The 22439-nt window shown below is 45.0% G+C and overlaps 1 protein-coding gene across 1 annotated transcript in view; it reads left to right on the top strand.

The window, feature by feature from the left end:
• Nucleotides 1–22439, top strand: part of ABCA13 (ATP binding cassette subfamily A member 13) — a 2590787-nt gene that overhangs the window by 2441364 nt on the left and 126984 nt on the right. The window contains exon 48 of the mRNA XM_086964984.1: nt 3626–3718. Coding sequence (XP_086821110.1) covers nt 3626–3718 — 93 coding nt within the window. The remainder of the gene's footprint in view (nt 1–3625; nt 3719–22439) is intronic.

The following is a 22439-nucleotide window of genomic DNA, read 5'->3' as shown; positions in this document are numbered from 1 at the left end:
AGTTAGAGAAAAGGTCAAGTAATAATTTGACATCCCGAAGTATTTGGTAATTAGGTTTAGGGGTCGTTTTATTTTAGTACTTTTCATGATTCTACATATTATGGTATTTTTTCCTATAGTTCTCCCATTTAATAGAGCATGACCTGCTGATACAGCTGACCAGTAGCAGTTAATTGATCTGTAGGTAAGCCCCCTTTCAAATTGTTCCACTAGTGAGTTTGCTACATATACGATAGGAGCCTCCACGGGATCCAGGTTCCTTTCCAGGCACCAATGAACCCATGTTCTCCAGATGCTGTTGTAGCTATAGTGTGTTCCTGGCCCAAGATTCTTGGAGGAGTGTTGAAGCCTGCCTCGAAATGTTAGTGATTTCATGAGATCTCCTGACACTTTCCAGGCAAGAAGGTTCAAAGTCCCGCTCTGGACTAGAGAATGTTCCCAACCGTCTATGTCTCTTAACAGGTCTTGTGAAGCTGGGAGTAGAAAGGGTGTTTTAAGCAAACTAATTCCAAGTTTGTCGGAAACCATGGTTGGGATGGCCAGAATGGTGTTATTAGAATAATCGAACATTGCTCCTGTCTCAATTTCTGGAGTACTCATTGGATCATCACGAGAGAGGATAGGCATATCAGCAAATCGCTTTCCATGGTTGGAAAAAGGCATTGACTGCCAGATCACCCGGGTCTGGCATCCAGTTGACCCCACTTTATCCCCCTGAAAAGGAAGGAGGAAGTGAATTGGTCCTTACTTGGAAGGTTGGTGGAGATTTGACCTCTAGCTCAAGCTCTTTTTCTCTTTGGGTAGAATGAAGAGGAGAGGTTCGCCTGGTAGGGGTGTCCGAAACCTCGCTGTCTAAAACAGGGTCTTTTGTAATGACGGTTGATAGAGTGACCCCTTTTGCCAGCCCTGGCAAGAATACTAGGGTTAAAGACTCTGCACATATTACTTTGAGCCTTATCTAATGCAGTAAAGGCTGCCATGTATTTTCCCAGGCTTTTAATCATGTCCTTCCTGAAGAGGAGTCCTTTGGGGTTAGCCGAATGCTCCTTATCAGCCATGTCGCTAAGTTTGGGGTCTATCTTGATCAGAACAACCCTTCTCGTCACGGAATTAATTGCGGCATTCACATTTCCCAGAAAGATCAGGGTCCTTTGCCTCCATCCTCTCAGTGGCTCGAGGTTTAAAGGGATACCTTTAATGTGGTTTTGTTCAGTTAGATCGATAATTCTACAAAGAGGGCCTAGTGTGAGAAGCATGCAGTCCTCACATGTCTTTAGGAACCTCTCCATGCCCTTCCTTATGTCCCTGCCCGACTTAAACAACAATTTAATAAGTTCTGGGTTCAAGATAAGTGTGAGACCTATCTTGTCATAGTTCTGGGGCATTCTGCATATAAAATGTTTTGTGTCTCTCTTTCCAGGGGGTTTCTTACACATCTTTTAATGAATTTCGCTACGTGGGTCTGTGGCCACCATTGTGTGTTCCTGGGGTGTTGGTATTTGTAGGAAGAAAACATTCCCTCACCCAGAGGGTTAATTACTATCTCTATAGAGGAGGAGGGTAATTCTTCTTCTGAAAGAGGGAATTTTAGGTCTGTTTCATCTGGGTCAAGTTCAAGGATATACTCGATTGACTCAGGCCTCCTTTTCATTCTAAATCAATTTCTTGAGGGTCAGAAAGGGCACTTTGATATTGTGTGCCACTTGGGGCACTCTGGTAGTTTGTGCCATTTAGGACATCTGTAATTTTTGGGGCGCGTAGGCCTCCGTTATAATTTGAGGTGTTTAGTCCTCCTTTAAAGGATGAGGCGCTTTGACCTCCCAATAAGTTTGAGGTTCTTGGACCTCCCGATGTGCTCAGTCGGCTCAATCTTTCAATATTATTGTTTTTCTTTGACCTTATTCCCCCACCTTTAGTGTAATTATCATTTCGCCCCTTTTGGGGGGTCAGAGGTGTTGTTTTCAACTTCAATTAAGCTTCTCTTGCCTGCCATAACCTGGCTGATGGTCTCGCACATGCAGGTGCGCATTTCTTGTTGGATTAACTTCTTGATCTGCTCGTTGTCAAGATTGGAAATGGGGAAGGCAGGAGCCTGGGCATCGTCTGATTCAATGTCAGACATGGTGTAATAAATACCACCAAAGTTTTTTAAAACCTTCTATAGTAGGGAAATGTTCAAGAGCTGAAACTTATATATAGGTGAGCAGTTAGTCCAGATTGAAATGAGTATATATGAAGGTAATATTAATATTAATAGTAAGGCTTTTCCAGCCTCAGGCATGTAGAGAGGTACAGCTGATCACTCGTGTCCCAACCGTCGTGTTTCTCCGATGCCGGGAGTTCGTGAGTGATCAGCTGGTTGCTACCGCGTAGCCTTGGCTACGTGCTTTATGACGCTGCACTTGTAGGTTGTTGACGGCATCTGACCCCCTTTTTTTTATTTTTACTTGTGCTGGGGTCGCTCGAATCTTTCCTAATTTTTCCCACTTCTCTCTTTTTTTAATTGTTATTTTCCCCTTGAAACTGGCTCCGCATTCAGCCTGATGCGTGCGTTATGCACTTCACGTCGGAGGGAGCAGAACCAGTGAAGACGCATCGACCGGCAAGGTGAGGAGCGGGCATGGGTGTGAGCGTACCTAAAGTCTAAAGGTACAATGTCGGCAGTGTCGGAAGGACTTGTTTGCCTCCATTGGTCGGTATAAAGCGGCAAACGAACTGCCCTCAGTTTAGGATTTAGGAATGGTAGGGGTAGGGTAGTCTTCGTAAATTGGAACGCATGGGCAGGGCGGCAGAGATTTGTTCGCTAGATAAAGACCGAAAAAGTACAAAAAAAGTGTAAAATATATCTAAACAGTTTATCTAAATGCATAAAGCAGTCACATTTACAACACAAACAGGAATACATAACCTAGGGCAAGTAATCTTAACATGGTTAGTGAGAGTGACAAAAAGTAGTACTTATCTGCTTGAAGCCGCATTTAAAAGAGGCAGATCAATCTAAGTGCACAGCTTTTGTACAACATTCTAGATCTTTACTTTATGATGTATTACTTCCAAATGGCTGCTTGAAGTGGCATTAAAAGAAATATGCTTAATGTTAGCCTCCGGTCTTGTAATGAAATTAAAGAGTAAAATGCACCATGTGGTGAAAATGTTTTCCAAAATCAATTGGAGCAGAGCACTTGCCCTAAATGAGTGCCAGCCTCACTCACTCGCTCAATTCCATTTTAGAAAAGGCTTAAAGTGGAGGGCCTTTAGTCTTCCTGCTACTCCTTTCTTCACGATTATGCAGTACATTGTAGTACACAATCTTTGTGAAATGTATGATAATGTCTATATTGTATTTAAGTAAAATTTATCACATGGCAATGAAAAGCATGTATTTCACAGTTCATGAATGTGTGTTAAATGATGTAATTTTCACAGAAGAGTGTATTCATGTTTGATCACGAATGATGCCAAGTGCCAATCACACATTTACAGCTTCACTATGACCGGTTGTATGCACGGTGATTTACAATAAACAAGGTGAAGATCAATTGCTCCTTGCACGAGTTAGGGTTAGAAAATGGCCTGTTTGCAGCTCAGCATTTTAACTCTGTATATTTTTCTTTTGATTATCCAGCATGGAAGAGTGTGAGGCCCTCTGCTCAAGACTCGCTATCATGGTCAATGGAAGCTTTAAGTGTCTCGGCTCACCTCAGCATATCAAAAACAGGTACAGGAAATACTTAATACCATCAAGTTCACAGACATTTCTTTGTGATTGGTTCTGTGAAACTGCTGCTGTTTCTTTCATCATAATATTTCTACTCTGGATTTTTTTTTATCGTGGAAAACATAATTTACTGGTATACCATACAGCACACAAAGGAAGTATAGCCCTTCTTCCAACTCAGGGCCCGATTCCGATGTCATTAGGAAAGGCTCCTAACAGCATCAGGATTCTCAAAATCGGCTTCAGAAGCTATGAACGATTTGGACGAGTTTCCAAATGAGCGATTACAATGCTCTCAATGCTTCTTGACTGTCTGACTCGGTTTGCGACGTTGTTCGAAAACGCGACGTCATCTGGATCCGATTCGGGCAGCGCAATAGCATTGTATTCTGAATGAGCATTTACAATGCACAACTCCGACAGCTGTCTGGAGTCAGAGTGTCCGACAGGAAACAGCTGTCGTAGTTATCTTTGGGGGCCTGTAGCAGGCCCACCTCCACCTGAGGCCTCCGGATTGTATCCGTGGGAATAAACAAGGTAGACCCCTTTCACACCAGCACAGTATGGCAGGCACCATGGGGTGCCTGCCACAGGGTGCACAATTTTCGCTGACTCTCCCCTTTTAGAAATGGGAGCCTTTGTTCGCGTTCGGAACACAGACTTGCATTGAAATCAAAGGGACTCTGAGTGAGTCATACATACACATAGAAATCGCTCGCTCGGAGTCCAACGGATCCGAGTCGTTCGGAAAGCCCTTCGGTGCCGAGTCGTCCTAAAGGCTTTCCTAATGACATCAGAATCGGGCCCATAGGAGTTCAATCTGAAGACAGTCATAAAGGTAATTGCTCCCAATTTTACATTTAAAGTTGTGTGAAAATATTTTCACTCTTGTTTTTTCCAGCACGTCGAAAGGAGGTCGGAAGGTTTTGCAAAACAAACTCAGCTGGCTAGCCCTAATACTGCCCTCTGAAATTCATATTATGATGGGAATAACACACTAGGAAACAAGCACTGGCACAGCCAATAAGTCTTGCTTTGTGAACTTCTGGCTTGGCAAATGAGTTTTAGTCATGCTGCTAAGCATCCCAGTTGCTGTGCTGCAAGGATTAAAAATAAACCCCCCAAAAAATTGATACAGATGGCCACATCTGTTTGTAGGTGCACGTGCTCAACGTGGAAGTCCGCACCTACAGAATGATGTGATTTTTTATTTATAGTAAAGAAAACAAAGCTGTGGTAGGACGCAGAAACAAAATAGGGAACAACACAGGAGGTGTGTGCCTCACTTGTTAGAGGCGGCAGACCGGTAATCAGAGAACGGCCCGGGACCAGGGTTCAATCCCCGACGCGGCAGGGTCGAGGACCAGGGTTAAACGGACTCGATAATTCTCGCCTCGGTGCCTACTCTAACCAGGGAACACACTCGGCAACTCTGGGCATTAAGCTTGCCTCATCTCTACAATGGCCCCCCACAGACGCCAAGGATGCCTGGTTTCACCCTGGAGATACCCAGAAAAGGACCATCTCACAGGGAAAACCAGGACGGGTTCCCCAGCGGTCTTCAGCGCCAGGATACTCCTTGGCGTCACAGTGCACTTTACAAGTACACCCACATTTACATTTACATTTAAACAACTTGAGAGGGGCACATAGTGAGACAAAACAATGCAGGAAAACACAGCGACACAGAGAGGCGGAGCAACACAGAGACAGGGTGAGCACAGAAGCACATAGTAAGACAAAGCAGTACAGTGATGGAGAAGTAACACGAGGGACAGAAACAGCACTGGAGGGGTAGAGAAGCAAACTGATGGCAGAGCAACCCTGAGATGGGGTAGTGAGGGTGGTGCAGTTTGCATAGAAGCACATGGTGAGACAGAGCGTCATGGATTCTGGGGGTGTGGGGCAGAGCAACACCCAGTAAGACAGAGCAACACAGAGGTGGGTGCGCAGACTCACATGACGAGATAGAGCATTGGGGGCCAGAGAAGCACACTGCAAGAAAGAGGAACACAGAGATGAGGAGGGACAGGGTGGCACATGAGGGATCCAGCAGAAAGACTCACACTCACACTCATACGCTGACAACACCCAGTTAGTTGTGTCAGTTTCATGCAACCTTGAAGAGACAGCTGAGCATTTTAATAGCTGCATGACGCAGGTAAACCTGTGGATGCTGTCTAACTGCCTAAAATTGAATGGCGGAAAGATGGAGGTTCTGCCTTTAGGTTCTGACACATCATTTTGGTCACCTAGCTTGGGCAACTTCCCAGTTCCAGTAGAAAAGGTGAAAAACCTAGGTTTCATTTTTGATGACAAATTGACATTCAAAAATCAGATCAGTACCCTCACCTCAACTAAAAGCACTGGTTACAGCATTAGCCTTGTCAAGACTGGACTATGGTAACGCGTCAAACATGGGTATCCAATAGCAGCATCTAGAGAAGTTTCAGTGTCTTCAAAAGGCGGCAGCTAGATTACTGCTGTATATTCTTAGGTCCCAGCCTGTCTCCCACGGTTTAAGAGCCCTGCACTGGCTCCCGGTGGACTGGAGGGTTAAGTTTAAATCCCAATGCCTACCTTTCAAAGTACACGTGTATTCAACAAGGACCCCCTGAAGATTCGGATACAATAGTTCCTAGGCCAGGGAAATAAACTGTATGACAAAAAACAACCTAGGCAAGTTGCCTAGGTTGTTTTTTGTCATACACCTTTCAAAGTACTGCACGGGCCGGTCCTCAACTCTTGAAGAAACATCTGAACTGGTACAGGCCTTCCAGAAGTCTAAGATCTGCACATGGTAAACATCTTCAAGCACCTAGGTTCAAGAAAGCTCGCTGGGGTGGAAGACGCTTTCTGTTAGAGACAGTTAAGACATGGAACTCGCTCCAAGTCGGCATAAATAATAGTCATATGTTGCTATCTTTCAGAAAATCGCTGAAAACTTGGCTCTTCTCCAAATAACATGTCATCTACAGTTACATCAGCAACCTTACTGGACTCTCTGGTATCAGTCCTAGATGCTCCTGGGCATTCGTGTTCGATATAAATGCTCAAATCAAACCAGATTCCTTGACTAAAAAGAAAAAAGTAGCACCAAAAAACTAGCAGAGTAATCGGAGTAATTCCTCCATGCTCCAGAGGAGGGACAAGTGCAGCCCACACATGCCTTAAATAAGAGGGTAGTAAGCTAAAGTGTCAGTAATGCCACCCAACTGTGAACAATGGAGGGGCTCTGTGGAAATTTGAATACGGTCCAAACAACACCTTCAAATAGTATGTTTTTCACTTTTATGCACTAACGAAATGTCTGAGATGTTAAAGGTTATTCCAATTTATGGAATTTCTTATTTGGAACAGTATATTGACAACATATGTCTGAGGTTCTTTGTGCAGATGGAATATAGCCTAGTAACTCCAGCTGGACTGTGACTATTTAATGAGATCTGGACATCCACTGTAAATCAGCAGCTGTCCCATTCTACCAAACTCGAGGGCTGCCTGGTTTACTGTTTCGGACGGCCCGATCTGTTTTTAGGTGGGCATTTCAATGAACGTCTGCATTGTTGTGGGCAGGAAAATCATCAATGATCCCTAAGTGCAAGTATACATCTCAATGTACGTCTTGGCAATGACTTATGTGTTTCAGAAACAAACCACTGTGTTTGTTTCCAAAGTGCATAAAAAATGCCCTGAATGTCGCCATGACATAACAGAAAGACCAGCACTCATTTTCAACAAAAGTGTTACCTCATCATATAGGCGGGAGCACTTCAACATTTCCTTGGCATGGTAAGAAATGTAAATATGTTAGGCAGTTCTTTGCAGTGCTACTGCCAGCCAAACATAGATCTCCATCCCATTGAAAATAACTCCCTTAGTTGAACAGGTTGATGCCCTTCTGTAGCATCACAAACTAAAACAAGCATTGGTAAATGCATTAGGTTTTGCCTATGTGCTTAATTATATTTTTTTGCTGCAAGTTGTGGCATGGTGAATAGTTGTGCAAAATAAGTTACTGAAAGTCAGACTTTTTTTTACGGCCAATTAAATACAAAGTGTCTGATCAACAAAGAAATGTAGCTGTGCGTGCTAAGAAAATATTGGACAAACATCAAATATTAACACAAGTACACAAACAAATGTGTGCAAGCCAGGAAAGTTAATTAAAGGCTCAATAAAATACTTAAAGTATGTAATAAACAAAGTAATGTAGCAGTGTGTGCTGTGTTAAAAAGTCGTAAAATGTGTTCTTTAAACAGCACAAAGGTTAGGTAAAAGTTAGAAGGTATATGGCTTCAAAGCACATGATAAGCTTAGATGTCCTAAATTGCTGTACAATCAACAGAGGTGAGTGAAAGTACAGGACTAAATATGTGCATATAGGGAAAGTTAAATAAAGGCCCAATGAAAAACATTTGTGTTGTATATGCACAAATACCAGATACCTGGTAAACTCCTGAGGCACAGCCGGGAGATTTTAATCGCTAGAAAATTCTGCTTTTAAATTGTTGTATACTGTGGGGCATATTATCAAGGGGGTTTATCTCCGCTTTTTTGGCTTTAAAAGCCAAGAAAGCGGAGATAAAATTATCTCCCTATTACCAAGCTGTCGCTAACACCAGTTAGTGACAGCTAAAAGGAGATAGCGACCATCTTGGGCCCCGCTTTGCATGTCAGTGATATTTATCACTAATGACATGCAAAGTGGGCGTGCCAAGATGTTAGAGACTGAAAACAGTCCCTAACATCGCTATCTCCTGTTACCAACATTTGGAGATATTCGCGCTAAGCGCGAATATCTCCAAAAGCTAACACCTGCCCTGAGCAGTTCTTAGCCATGTTATCCAATGGGAGGTGGATAACATGGCTAAGAGCATTTGCTCGATAATGCATGAATATCGCTGACTTTTCAGCGATATTCATGCATTGCGGCCGTTTTTTATCGCATTTGCGATAAACCTTGCTAATAGCAAGGTTTATCTGCGATAAAAATCGCCGATGTGCGGCGATAATTTTTGTCTCTAAACAAGTTAGAGACAAAAATTATCGCTGGTTGTTGGTAATATGACCCTGTGTTTTTACTTACTGCTTCACTAAAAAACGCTGCTATACTTAGGCACTTTCTCGGACTTGACCTCCCCGCCCAGCCGAGGTCAGCGCTGACGCGGGAGAGGGAATCCCGGTGCAGGCACAGTTCCCGCCCGCCGTGGAGCCAAGCCCCCTTGATCTAAGCCACGCCCCCTACCAGTACTTAACGCGCTGAATACGAGCCGCGCTCAGATACCTGGTAAACTCCTGAGGCACAGCCGGGAGATTTTAATCGCTAGAAAATTCTGCTTTTAAATTGATGTATACTGTGTTTTTACTTACTGCTTCACTAAAAAACGCTGCTATACTTAGGCACTTTCTCAGACTTGACCCCCCCGCCCAGCCAAGGTCAGCGCTGACGCGGGAGAGGGAATCCCGGTGCAGGCACAGTTCCCGCCCGCCGTGGAGCCAAGCCCCCTTGATCTAAGCCACGCCCCCTACCAGTACTTAACGCGCTGAATACGAGCCGCGCTCAGATACCTGGTAAACTCCTGAGGCACAGCGGGGAGATTTTAATCGCTAGAAAATTCTGCTTTTAAATTGTTGTATACTGTGGGGCATATTATCAAGGGGGTTTATCTCCGCTTTTTTGGCTTTAAAAGCCAAGAAAGCGGAGATAAAATTATCTCCCTATTACCAAGCTGTCGCTAACACCAGTTAGTGACAGCTAAAAGGAGATAGCGACCATCTTGGGCCCCGCTTTGCATGTCAGTGATATTTATCACTAATGACATGCAAAGTGGGCGTGCCAAGATGTTAGAGACTGAAAACAGTCCCTAACATCGCTATCTCCTGTTACCAACATTTGGAGATATTCGCGCTAAGCGCGAATATCTCCAAAAGCTAACACCTGCCCTGAGCAGTTCTTAGCCATGTTATCCAATGGGAGGTGGATAACATGGCTAAGAGCATTTGCTCGATAATGCATGAATATCGCTGACTTTTCAGCGATATTCATGCATTGCGGCCGTTTTTTATCGCATTTGCGATAAACCTTGCTAATAGCAAGGTTTATCTGCGATAAAAATCGCCGATGTGCGGCGATAATTTTTGTCTCTAAACAAGTTAGAGACAAAAATTATCGCTGGTTGTTGGTAATATGACCCTGTGTTTTTACTTACTGCTTCACTAAAAAACGCTGCTATACTTAGGCACTTTCTCGGACTTGACCTCCCCGCCCAGCCGAGGTCAGCGCTGACGCGGGAGAGGGAATCCCGGTGCAGGCACAGTTCCCGCCCGCCGTGGAGCCAAGCCCCCTTGATCTAAGCCACGCCCCCTACCAGTACTTAACGCGCTGAATACGAGCCGCGCTCAGATACCTGGTAAACTCCTGAGGCACAGCCGGGAGATTTTAATCGCTAGAAAATTCTGCTTTTAAATTGATGTATACTGTGTTTTTACTTACTGCTTCACTAAAAAACGCTGCTATACTTAGGCACTTTCTCAGACTTGACCCCCCCGCCCAGCCAAGGTCAGCGCTGACGCGGGAGAGGGAATCCCGGTGCAGGCACAGTTCCCGCCCGCCGTGGAGCCAAGCCCCCTTGATCTAAGCCACGCCCCCTACCAGTACTTAACACGCTGAATACGAGCCGCGCTCAGATACCTGGTAAACTCCTGAGGCACAGCGGGGAGATTTTAATCGCTAGAAAATTCTGCTTTTAAATTGTTGTATACTGTGTTTTTACTTACTGCTTCACTAAAAAACGCTGCTATACTTAGGCACTTTCTCGGACTTGACCCCCCCCGCCCAGCCGAGGTCAGCGCTGACGCGGGAGAGGGAATCCCGGTGCAGGCACAGTATAGTGCTGAGATACTCTCGGGTGATTACGCGCTCTATAAAAACCTTAAATAAATAAATAATAAATTAAATAAATATGCAAAGAAATTTAGACATGTGCACTGCACAAAAAAATTTCTTTAAATGTATCTGAAAAAGTTAGCAGACATTAGTTAACAGAAGTCCGATCTTGAGGTACCCTTGGGAGTCCTTGGGGCGCCACATCCTCGAAACTCACATCCCCCCGCTCATCCCACCTTTGCCACAACTCCCTGCCTCCTCTCTACTTCGCAGCCTTCCCCCCTCTACACAGCCCCTCATGACTCCCCCCCCCCCTTTTTTCTCTCCCCCCCTGGCCCTCCTCAGCCTCCTCTTACGCCATTCCCGCCTTCTTCCTGGCCTCCCCTTACCCTGATTCCCTCCACCATGTCCCCTTCCCTCATACCCCCTCTTCCCCACAGCTTCCGCTCTTCCCCCTCCTCTCCACTTCCCCCTGACACTTAGGTATGCAGACCCCCAAAACGTGGGGAACCACTACCACAAATGCCACCACCCTCTATGCATTATTGTGGGGAACTCATCCTTCCTCTCTCAACGGTGGACTATGGAACCCACTGGCCCGATATCAGGGGGTTCCTCCCCTTTTCCAGTAAGTGCCCCCCCAACCCTGTTGCCCACACCACCCGGTTATTAGGGATGCTTTAAAACAAGTCTTTGAAGCATAAAGTTTGAAAAACAAGAACAAGAAGAAATCACTCAAAAAGAAGCAAACATGCAGTTTCCATGAGAAAAAAAATGTATTTCACCTAAAATGTATTACAAGTCTATTGGACCTTCTCTAAAAATTATCAAAAGGTAAACAAACTGTTAGAAATGGGATTTCTGGTTGGCTAGGGCATGCGCCTAAGCCAGGCAGAAACCACCACTCTAGTAAGGGCAAGGAAGTTACACACTGAAGATAACCCCTGCTCACCCCCTTGGTAGCTTGGCACGAGAAGTCAGGCTTATCCAAGAGGCAATGTGTAAAGCGTTTGTGCAACACACACACACAGCAGCAACACACTAGGCACACCACAAAAGAAACTTCACACAAAGTTATATAAAAAATAGCCTTTGTATTATCCAAAACACATTAGAATCATATTCACACATTTTACACTGTGCCAACTGGCACTTGGTAATATTCACAGGGGATTATATACATGACCAAGCCAATTGGGCCACAGTCAGGACCATTAGAAAGCACAAGTAGTAAAAATAACACCACCAGTAACTACTGGTAAAATACTGTACTCAGCATTATCACTAGCAACATAAACGCATTACGTCTGCATCACATCAGGCATAAACACATTATGCATAAATCACATTTGTATTTGTCTTTGTAAAGCGTAACAATCATCCGGAGGATATCACATCGCTATGCTAGGACTTCTAGATTGTATCTGAGTGGTTCATGAGTGATTCATGAGGTTGGCCAGTATTATTTTCTGGAGAACAGATGAGGCTTAAGTTTTTTCCAGAAGACAAGATAGTTCTCTGTGAGGCGGAGTTCTTGTGGTAGGCCATTTCAGTGTTTAGATGCCAGGTATGAGAAGCTGCAACCCTCTGTTCTGGTTTTCTTAATGCCTTTTGTTCTGTCTAGAGCTAGGGACCGCGATCTTAAGCACCTAATGGATACATAGAATTTAACTTTCCCCTGTAGGATGAGAGGCCCCCGTTGGTGCAGGGCCTTGTGTGTGTAGCTGAGCAGCTTCAATTTCTCTCTTTGGCGCATTGGCAGCCAATGAAGTAGTTTCAGGCACTCAGATCATGAACTGAGTCTGTCTTTATTACATACCAGTTTGGCAGCGGCATTCTGCACCACCTGCAGTTATGTGAAGGGGTAGTCTGCCATGCCCATAAATAATGCATTACCGTGATTTAGTCTGCCGGTAAGTAATGCCTGCGTGACAGTTCTCCTACAAGCTTGCGGGATCCAGGGAAATAGCCTTCCTAGAAGCTTCAGCATTGCGAAGCTTCTTCCACATAAAACCTGCACATGGTCCTGCATGGATAGGGTATTGTCCATAAGGACCCCCAGATGTTTTGCGCATTGCTTTGGAGCTGGGGCATCCCCCAGTGTCTGGGGCCACCAAGTGGAGTGCCAGACAAGTTCAGCTCCTCCAAAGAGTAAAAGATCGGATTTCCCTGCATTTAATTTAAGACAATGTCCTGCCATTCAGATTGCCATCTCCGAAAGACAATTATTTAGTTTTAGTCTTGTGTTATCATGCTGTTCTTCGATGGTTATCAGCTGTTCAGTATCTTCAGCATAGGAGCAGATGCCAAAGCCCCACTTCTCACTGATTTTTGCCATAGATGACACATTGCCATTAAAGAGAGTGGAGCTCAGGGATGCCCCCTGAGGAACACCATAGCTGATGGGTTTTGGTTTAGATGAGAACACCCCCATTTGTACTCTCTGTGTTCTATTATTTAGGAAGGAGCTCAGCCATTTAGGGGTGCACCGTAGTAACACTCCCCAGGTGAATATATCACCTTTAGCATAAACGCATTTTGCATTCCTATGGTGTCTTGCGCCCTACCAGTGCACACAAGTACTCCAAATAAACCCAGGCCAACGGGACTTCTCTGGGGCTCAAATGCCCTCTTTGCCAAATGTCAGGACTTGCAATTATAGGACCTTTCACAGGACCTCTGGCTGCTTTGGCAGCAAAAGCAATGTGTGTAGCACACTGGAGGTAGGAGGTGCAACTCACCCCTTTCTTTTCATGAAAAAGAATGGCCCCACGTTGCAGCTGCCAACGTTCTTGCGGTGCAGCTGAAGAAATAAGCCTGGGCACTACTGTGTAATGATGTGATGTGCATGCATGCATACATTATGATGTCAGACAGGAATGGTATGAGGGAGGTGTTCCAGGAGGGAATGTTAGGGGTTTTTAAGTAATACAAGTTCAGTTATAGTTAGAGACTTGAAGTATTAAGAGGCTAACATACATGTATGCCAATAAACAATTAAGAACTCACTTGAGGCTTCTAGTAAGTCATTATACACTTTGCCCTTGAAACCCCACTCCGGGACTAGGTAAAATCAAAGTGCCTCCCTTAGTGTAGCTGCCCGCACTCTCATGGTGCAGCTGAAGACAACCAATAAGCACTGGCACCAACCGTGCCCAATTTGAGCTCCAACAATGCTCTCAGTACAGCCCTACTCACCGGGACTCCTTATAGACACCTCTGGTCTCAGGGTGAAGGCAGGACTTCAGGCACTGACAGCATGCCTCAGCAGGCCCTGCTCACGGGATCTCTCCAGACTTATTGCAGTTACTGGCGATCTTGGTAAAACCGCCTCTCTCTCTCCACGAGACGGGGGAGGCAGCGATGGAGCCCGCAAGGCTCTGGCTATTTGGACAACACGCGGAACTCCCACATGCACAGGGGACCCCACCTTCCTCCGGTCTGACATCCTCTTCAGCTGTGCAAGACTCCGGCTCTCCTGCCGGCTTCGCTTCCTCACTGCCCTCAGCATTGTAGGTCTCGCCCACAACCAGGCGGGCACTTGCCTGACTTCTGCCTATCGCGTTGGCAGCTGCTTTTCGCCGTAATGCACAAATGCGGGGTGGCTCCCGCTTCTCAGGGCATAAACGCGGGGTGGGTTCCCGCTCAACAAAAATGCAACAGGATATGCTTATTCCGGCCAAGTGGAGTAAGACTAGATCCAGTCCTTCTAGCCCTTGGTATGATGAATCTCTTAAAATACTTAAAGTCTCCTGTAAAAAGGCAGAACGCGCGTGGCGTAAATCTTATGATACTGACCTCAAGGCGGCCTACAGGGCCTGCACTAGAGTGTATCACCGGGCCATATGCGTAGCTAGGGCTGCTTTTTACTCTCAGGAGATAAAGAACAGTACAAACCCCACCAAGGTCATCTTCAGAGTGTCTAAGGACCTTACTAGCAAGAGGACCGACATTGCTATTATTGAACCCTCCATGGCACACTGCGAGGACTTAGCCTCGTTTTTTGTAGAAAAGGTGGAGGCCATTTATAGATCATTCTCTCAGCTTCCCATCAGGGAGAATATGTCTACATCTTCGGTTCCCAAACCTCTGTTGATTATCCCCAGTCCGACTCTGGATGAGTTTTTAGCCTTGACGACAAAAGTCAAATCCGGGTCTCCGGATGACCCCATGAGACCCATTCAATTTCGGGAACTTGCTGAATGCTGTTATCCTGCCTTGCAAGGTCTTAATAATTTGTCCTTTAGCACGGGCAGTGTTCCTAAGGCTTGGAAACAGGCGACGGTCATCCCTATCCTTAAAAAATCCACCCTTGACCCGACTAAGCCAGAACACTATCGGCCCATTTCCCTTCTCCCTTGGCCAGCCAAACTAGCAGAAGCGCATGCTAATCGTATTCTATCATCTCACCTGCAGGAAGCGAATATACTGGATAATTCCCAGAACGGATTCCGTGCAGGTCATAGCACCGAAACTGCTCTTTTGGCTGTGGTGGAGCACATCAGGAAGCTGTTGGACCACGGCCAGACGGCGGCACTGATCCTTTTGGATCTCAGTGCCGCTTTCGATACGGTGTCCCATCAGATTCTTTTACATCGTCTGATGGAGGCTGGAGTTGGAGAGGTGGCACTTGAGTGGTTTCGTTCCTTTCTTAAGGATCGAGGCTTCAAAGTGTCTACACCCCCTTTTGTTTCTGCTTCTCGCCCTATACTTCAGGGTGTTCCCCAAGGTTCGGCTCTCAGCCCTACCTTATTTAACTTATATGTTCAGCCATTGGCGGAGGTAGCCCATAGTTTCGGTCTCTCCCTAGTGTCATACGCCGATGACACGCAGCTGGCGGTGGCACTCAATGGTGACTCCAACATGGATGCCCCCACCTTTCAGTCTGCTCTAAAAGCTGTTGCTGGCTGGATGGCGAACAATCGACTCCAACTTAATGCCTCTAAGACCGAGGTCATTATTTTTGGTAGGGAAAGTGGGTTATGGGGAGATCAATGGTGGCCATCTGATCTAGGCCCTGTTCCCACCCCCGTGACTGAAGTCAGAAACCTCGGGGTGTGGTTTGATGATAAGCTTTCTTTCACCTCCCATACTAAGCATGTGGCGGGCACATGTCTAGGGACTCTGCAGTGTCTTCGACCAATTTTTAAGTTTTTGGATGCGGAGACCAGACAGATTATAGTCCAAGCTCTGGTTCTTACCAGATTGGACTATGCCAGCTCTCTGTTTTTGGGTCTAAATCAGGCCGAGCTATCCCGCCTTCAGAGGGTCCAAAATGCGGCGGCCAGGATGCTTGTCGGCCTCCCGAAGTTTGTCTCGGCTCGTCGAACCATCCAGGATCTCCACTGGCTACCGATAGAGCAAAGAATTAAGTTTAAAGCTTTATGCTTAACTTTTAAAATTCTTAAATTAGCCTCTCCTCCTATTCTTTCACAGACTATCCTGCCCTATGTCCCTGCTAGAACCCTCCGCTCTGCTGGATTAAACCTTGCCATTGTGCCGCGGTTTAAAAAAGCTAGAATGGGTGGACGCTCTTTTTCAGTGCTGGCGGCTGCCCTCTGGAACTCTCTGCCGGCTCCTCTTCATTCAATCCCTGACTTGCTCCCTTTTAGGAAGGCTTTAAAGACCTTCCTCTTCTCTACAGTGTAGATCCTGTTTACTTTTCTTTTTCCGATGTGTTGTGTTCTCAATGCTCCAAAGTGCCGGGACGCCACTTGGCTGCGGCATCCTCGCGCTTTACAAAATAAAATAACATAACATAACATAACATATAAACAAATGTGGGGTGGGCTCCCTCTCTACCAGAATGTGGGGTAGGCTCCCGCTGTCCTCTGGCAATGAGGGGAAATCCCCACGTCGGGATCTCTTCCGGGCACTAAGCAGCTGTAATGGCGGGCTCCGCTCGCGTTGCCGTCTTCTCGTGGGTTTGGCTCGTGGGTTCGATCTCTGTCCACCTCACGAGCCAAAGCCCGAGCCTAGTGTGTTTACTTTTAAGAATATGTATACACGTGCCACGGCCCGTGTATACCCTGTTGTGCTTTGAATTACTTCCCTCGCGCATGGACGGCTGAGTCTTTCCGTTTGCCATTGTAACCATCGGCTTCACGGAGACCAGACGTCCATGACGGGTGGAGTCATCTTTGAGAAGAATAAATTCACTTACCTGAATCTACTGCCTCATCTACCTTTATTACATATTTTGGCGACGAGCGGGAGACTCCACCCCACCCACGCTGACCTTTTTTCCGGATTCAGCACTTCGTCAATTTCGTGTGATGTCATTGGTCGGATGAAACTACCAATCATCGGAGTCGCCCTTCCAAATTTCGTCTTTAAGCGACTCCTATTGGGCAGTTACAATCACCTTTCTTCTCGATCAGCCTCATTGGATGTTCCTGTTAACAACAACTTTATTGAGGTATCGATGAAGACTGAAGACACGACAAGGTACTGTGTTGATTGAAAGTATTTATTTAACGAGCGCAGCTTCAACGATACGCACGTTGTGATCGGAAACATTGCGTGTCTCTTCAGCGACACGCACGCTTTCGACATACAACGATTTTGATATTTATTTAAACAATTATCCTTCGCGTATTTTCTTCAACGACGTGCACGTTATAGTTTGATTGAAATCTTTGTATTGCGCGTCATTTCCAACGATGCGCACGTTGTTAAATAGTCATTTAACTATTGCGTGTTACTCCAGCGACACGCACGCTTTCAACAGATAATCACAGGGTAATCAAGGTTGTGCACAGCGTATCTTTACAGCGATACGCACGATTTTCATTTTTAAACTTGCATATTTACAACGTTATAGACGTTTTTGAAAACATTTATCTCGTTATTTAAACAGCATTTCCACATCTTTAAAATCACATATGCTTATGCTAAAACTGACATCTTGTTGGTGTTAAGGTTATTGTGATTTTAGATTTATAAACCTCATTCATATTTCTGCACTGTTTTTTTAACATGGCTAATAACCAGTGGCATCAGATCACTCAACCTCCACCTTTCTTGAGTAAACCAGGCACTCCAGACATAATTTGGTCTGAGTGGTTCGGGTTGTTCGAGAATCATTTGATTGCTATTGATGCCACTGATTATTCTGACAAAAGGAAATTCGCTATCCTTTTTGGTTGCTTAGGACAAGCTGGTCAACGAATTTTTAAGAGTATTGTTCCCATAGCACCTCCTATTGCACAAGATGAAAGTGGGGATAATCTTTGGAACGTTTACATTGAAGCCATTGCAAGGTTAAAAAAACAATTTTGTGACGAACCTAACATTATGTTAGAGAGGCACAACTTCTATGCCAGGAAACAAAAAGAGGACGAGAAAGTGGAAGAGTACATCGCTGCACTCAGAGTTTTAGCAATCACTTGCAATTTCGAACCTTCTCCTGATAAATTTATTAGAGACCAGTTCGTATTTAATTGCGCATCAAGGAAGATCAAACAGAGAATCCTGGGGTGCAAGAACCCATCTTTAAGTGAAGTCATAGACCTTGCTCTTAGCATTGAACGTTCTACATTAACCAGCAAAGTTGTTATGGACCAACCTAAACAAGGCGTTAATGCTATAGACTGCTATGACTCTGATGAAGGAGAAACTCTCTGTGCCATTGCTAATAAAGGCAGAGTTCAACCCAATAAATTTAACCAAAGAAAAAAAACTTACTTTTGTTATAGGTGCGGTTCAAAGGATCACATTGGGAACGCCCCAAATTGCCCTGCTCTCAAGAAGCGATGTTCTATTTGTAAAAAAATTGGACATTTTCAGGGGGTTTGCAGATTCGCGAAGAAACCTCCGAATGTTAATATGGTAGACTTCGATACATGTACTGAATCTTTTAAGAACATTATTGTAACTCTTGATGCTAATGGTGACATTGATTCTATTAAGGGTCCACTATGTGCAGCTATTATTGATAACGTACACCTTCAAGTCATGGCGGATTCAGGCTCCCCATACACTATCCTTAGAGACTCAACCTTTTACGAAAAATGGGACAAAAGAGTCGAACTGATTGAATCTGATGTTAATCCACTAGCATTTGGGGAGAAGAATATTAACATGCTAGGGTATTTTGTAGGATTAGTCCAATGCTTGGGGAGGGAGACCGTCACTAAAATTTATGTAGCAGAAAAAGGCAAAGACATCGTGGGCTGGAAAGACTTAGCCTTGATGGGTCTTTATTTAGTTCCAGGTGATGAGAACCCCATTAAAGTTGGGAAGTTACCTACCTTTAAAACTGATTTACCTATTGCTGTAATTGATGATCATAACGCAAAGGTTCAAGAAATTTTGGCAGAATTTAAACCTGTATTCATGGAAACGGTAGGGAGTGTCAAAGGATTTGAGCATAAGATTAGACTGATACCCGGGGCACAACCAGTTAGTCATAAAGTTAGAGCTGTCCCACTGAGTGTCAGATCTGAATTAAAAATGATGTTGGATGATTTGTGTAAACAAGGTATCATTTCCCCCATCAATTCTTCACAATGGGTCGCACCAATTGTAGTCGCACGCAAAAAGACTGGGGAAATTAGATTATGTGCGGACTTACGCTCATTAAATAAGAACATTATTGTTGACTGTCACCCGCTACCGAGAATCCACGAGCTTCTGGCTAACATAGGCGACGCTAAATGGTTTTCTTTGATCGATCTGAGGTCAGCGTACCATCAGGTGTCGTTAGCGAAGGAATCCCAAGAACTTACCTCTTTTATTACTCCTTTTGGAGCTTTCAAATTCCTTCGCCTCCCTTTTGGGTTAGCGTCTGCTGGAAGCGTTTTCCAGAAGCTGATGGATGTGATGTTTCAAGGCATAGCGGGTGTGCAGGCATACCTTGATGACATCCTGATTTTTGCCAAATCATTAAATGAACACGACGTTATTCTTAGAAATGTGCTTTCAATTTTAATGTCTAGGAACATGACTGTTCGCGCAGACAAATGCAAGTTTGCAGTTAACAAAATTGATTATCTAGGGCATACAGTATCGGACCAAGGTATCACTCCCAAGTTTTCAGTCATTAGAGCCATTGAAGACGCAAAACCTCCTCCTGATAAGGATGCCTTACGGTCCTTCCTAGGACTTGCAGAATATTATGCAAGGTTTGTCCAGTCGTATTCCCAAATAGTGGAACCTTTGAGAAAGCTTTTGAGGAAAGGGTCTAGTTTCGTTTGGACGCAAGAGTTAGACAAGGTTTTTTGTGAGATCAAGAAGATGATCGTTTCTGCTAAAGCCATACATGCCTTCAGAGAAGATGCCACCTCAGTTATCACTGTAGATGCGAGTATTTCTGGTCTAGGGGCAGTTCTTACACAAAAGGTGAATGGTCAGGAACAAACTGTGGCATTTGCATCTAGAGCACTCAAAGAGTTCGAACAGAGATACAGCACTATCGAAAGGGAAGCTCTAGCTTGTGCTTGGGCGGTCCACAAGTTTAAAATGTACATTTGGGGTAGAAGATTTGAGTTGGTCACAGATCACAAGCCACTAATTTACATCTTTGATAAATCCAGTTCAACGTCCATGTCAGCTAGACTGATGAGATTAGTCTCGAAATTACAAGAGTTCAATTTTTGTGTTAAGCATATAGTTGGTGGCAAGAATTTTCGGGCTGATTGCCTATCTAGAATGGCTATGGAGAAGGACGATGAGGAGGATTTTCTTGTAGAGGACGTCGAATGTGTTACCTTTGTGGATGCAGTGGATGAAGTTAGTGATGTGATTTCTGAGGGCGATTGGAAGGAAGCCACCGCTTTAGACAATGTGTTGTTAAAAGTGATAGAATTTACCACACGGTGTTGGCCTGAACCGAGAAGTCTGAATGGCGATCTACGCAGTTTTGCTCAAATTTCTGAGGAACTGTCTGTTGAGAACGGTGTAGTACGAAGAGGTGAGAAATTTGTCCCTCCTTTTAAACTGCGGGAGCCTATTATTAATAAGGCTCATCAAGGACATCTGGGGACAACTAAAACCTCTATGCGCATTAAGCAACACTATTGGTGGCCCTCAATTGATGTCCAAGTTAAAAATTTGATTGACTCGTGCCCGGAGTGTTTATTATCCGATAAACATTGGCGCACACTGAAAGTTCCCCTGCATCCCACGGATTTTCCTAACTCTCCCTGGGAGAAAGTTGGGGTGGACTTTTCGGGACCATATTCCATTCTTCAGCAGGAGAATAAGTACATTATTCTTTTGGTGGACTATTTTTCAAAGTGGATGTACTTTGATTTTGTTAAGACTCCTGATACAGATTCCACAATAACCTTTCTCAAGAGGGTGTTTGATTTGGAAGGTTCCCCTAAGTTCGTTGTCACAGATAACGGAACTCACTTTGTTTCGGATAAAATGTCCAAGTTTTTGAAACAATTAGACATCAAACAACTCAAAGTCTCCCTTTATTCACCAGCTTCGAATGGTCTTGTCGAGAGGGGGAATAAAGTGATCAAAGAGGGTGTTCAGACAGCGATTTCTTGTGGTTACAATGTGGTTGAATTTGTAAAGCAAAAAGTATGGCATTATAATACTTCCCCTCATTGCGTGACTGGGGTCTCCCCGTTTTCCTTACTGAGAGGTAGAGAGAATCGTTCTGTCCTGTTCCCTTCCTGGCTGCATCAGGACTCCGCTGGTAAAACTATCGATTTGGATTCTGTTAGGAAGTCTGTTCTAGAAAAACAGAGCCAAATGAAATTACAGTTTGATGGTACCACAGATGGTAAATTGGTGGACCTGCTAGTTGGCGATTGGGTTTTAATCAAGAATCCAGGTAGGGTAGTTAAAGGACGCTCAAAATTTTTTGCACCCATCCAGGTAATTAAAGTGAGTAAGGGGGCAGCCTTTTTGGGGAAAAAGGGTTGGTGGAACAAACGCCAGCTTGTGAAAGTCTCTGACCACCAAGCAGAGATTATCAAAGGAAAGAAGCATAATGGTAACCCCGGTAATTTGGATTGGAGTTTTTGGATGAGTGCTCCTTCTGTTTCTGGTGTTCCTAACCATTCCTTCCCACAAGCCCCTCAGTCTTCAGAGCAGCCTTCAGGGGAGGTTCCTTTGGATCCTCCTAACGTTGTTGTTACCCAGGATGTCCCTACTCACACAAAAGTTTCTTCTTTCGGCAGACACATCAGGGCTCCTGAGAGATATAACGAGTTCATTAGATTTTAGGCATTTGTGTTACCTGTGTTTAGATCCATTTTATTGCATATGTTTTTTCTTTCCATTTTTATTGACTGTTGTAAGGGGGAAGGTGGTGTAATGGCGGGCTCCGCTCGCGTTGCCGTCTTCTCGTGGGTTTGGCTCGTGGGTTCGATCTCTGTCCACCTCACGAGCCAAAGCCCGAGCCTAGTGTGTTTACTTTTAAGAATATGTATACACGTGCCACGGCCCGTGTATACCCTGTTGTGCTTTGAATTACTTCCCTCGCGCATGGACGGCTGAGTCTTTCCGTTTGCCATTGTAACCATCGGCTTCACGGAGACCAGACGTCCATGACGGGTGGAGTCATCTTTGAGAAGAATAAATTCACTTACCTGAATCTACTGCCTCATCTACCTTTATTACAGCAGCCCAGCGCTCCCAGTTTAAAATATTCCTCTCTACTTCTGGCAAGGGTGGAGTCCCCCTCTCTGGGATTCCAGCAGCAAAGATGGATCACTCAGACCAGAGTCCATCAAAGCAAAAGTTGGGCCCAGGCAGGCCAGCTCATGGGGCCCTTCAGCAGGGAGGCAGTCCCTCGTGGCGGTTCCTCCTGGGGCCCAGCAAGCACAAGTAGCACCCAACACAGCACAAGGAAGCACCCTCCCATGGGGTCAC

This window comes from Lissotriton vulgaris, chromosome 4_1 (genome assembly GCF_964263255.1).
Source record: "Lissotriton vulgaris chromosome 4_1, aLisVul1.2, whole genome shotgun sequence".
Classification (NCBI taxonomy): domain Eukaryota; kingdom Metazoa; phylum Chordata; class Amphibia; order Caudata; family Salamandridae; genus Lissotriton; species Lissotriton vulgaris.
This window is presented reverse-complemented; position numbering and strand designations above follow the sequence as displayed.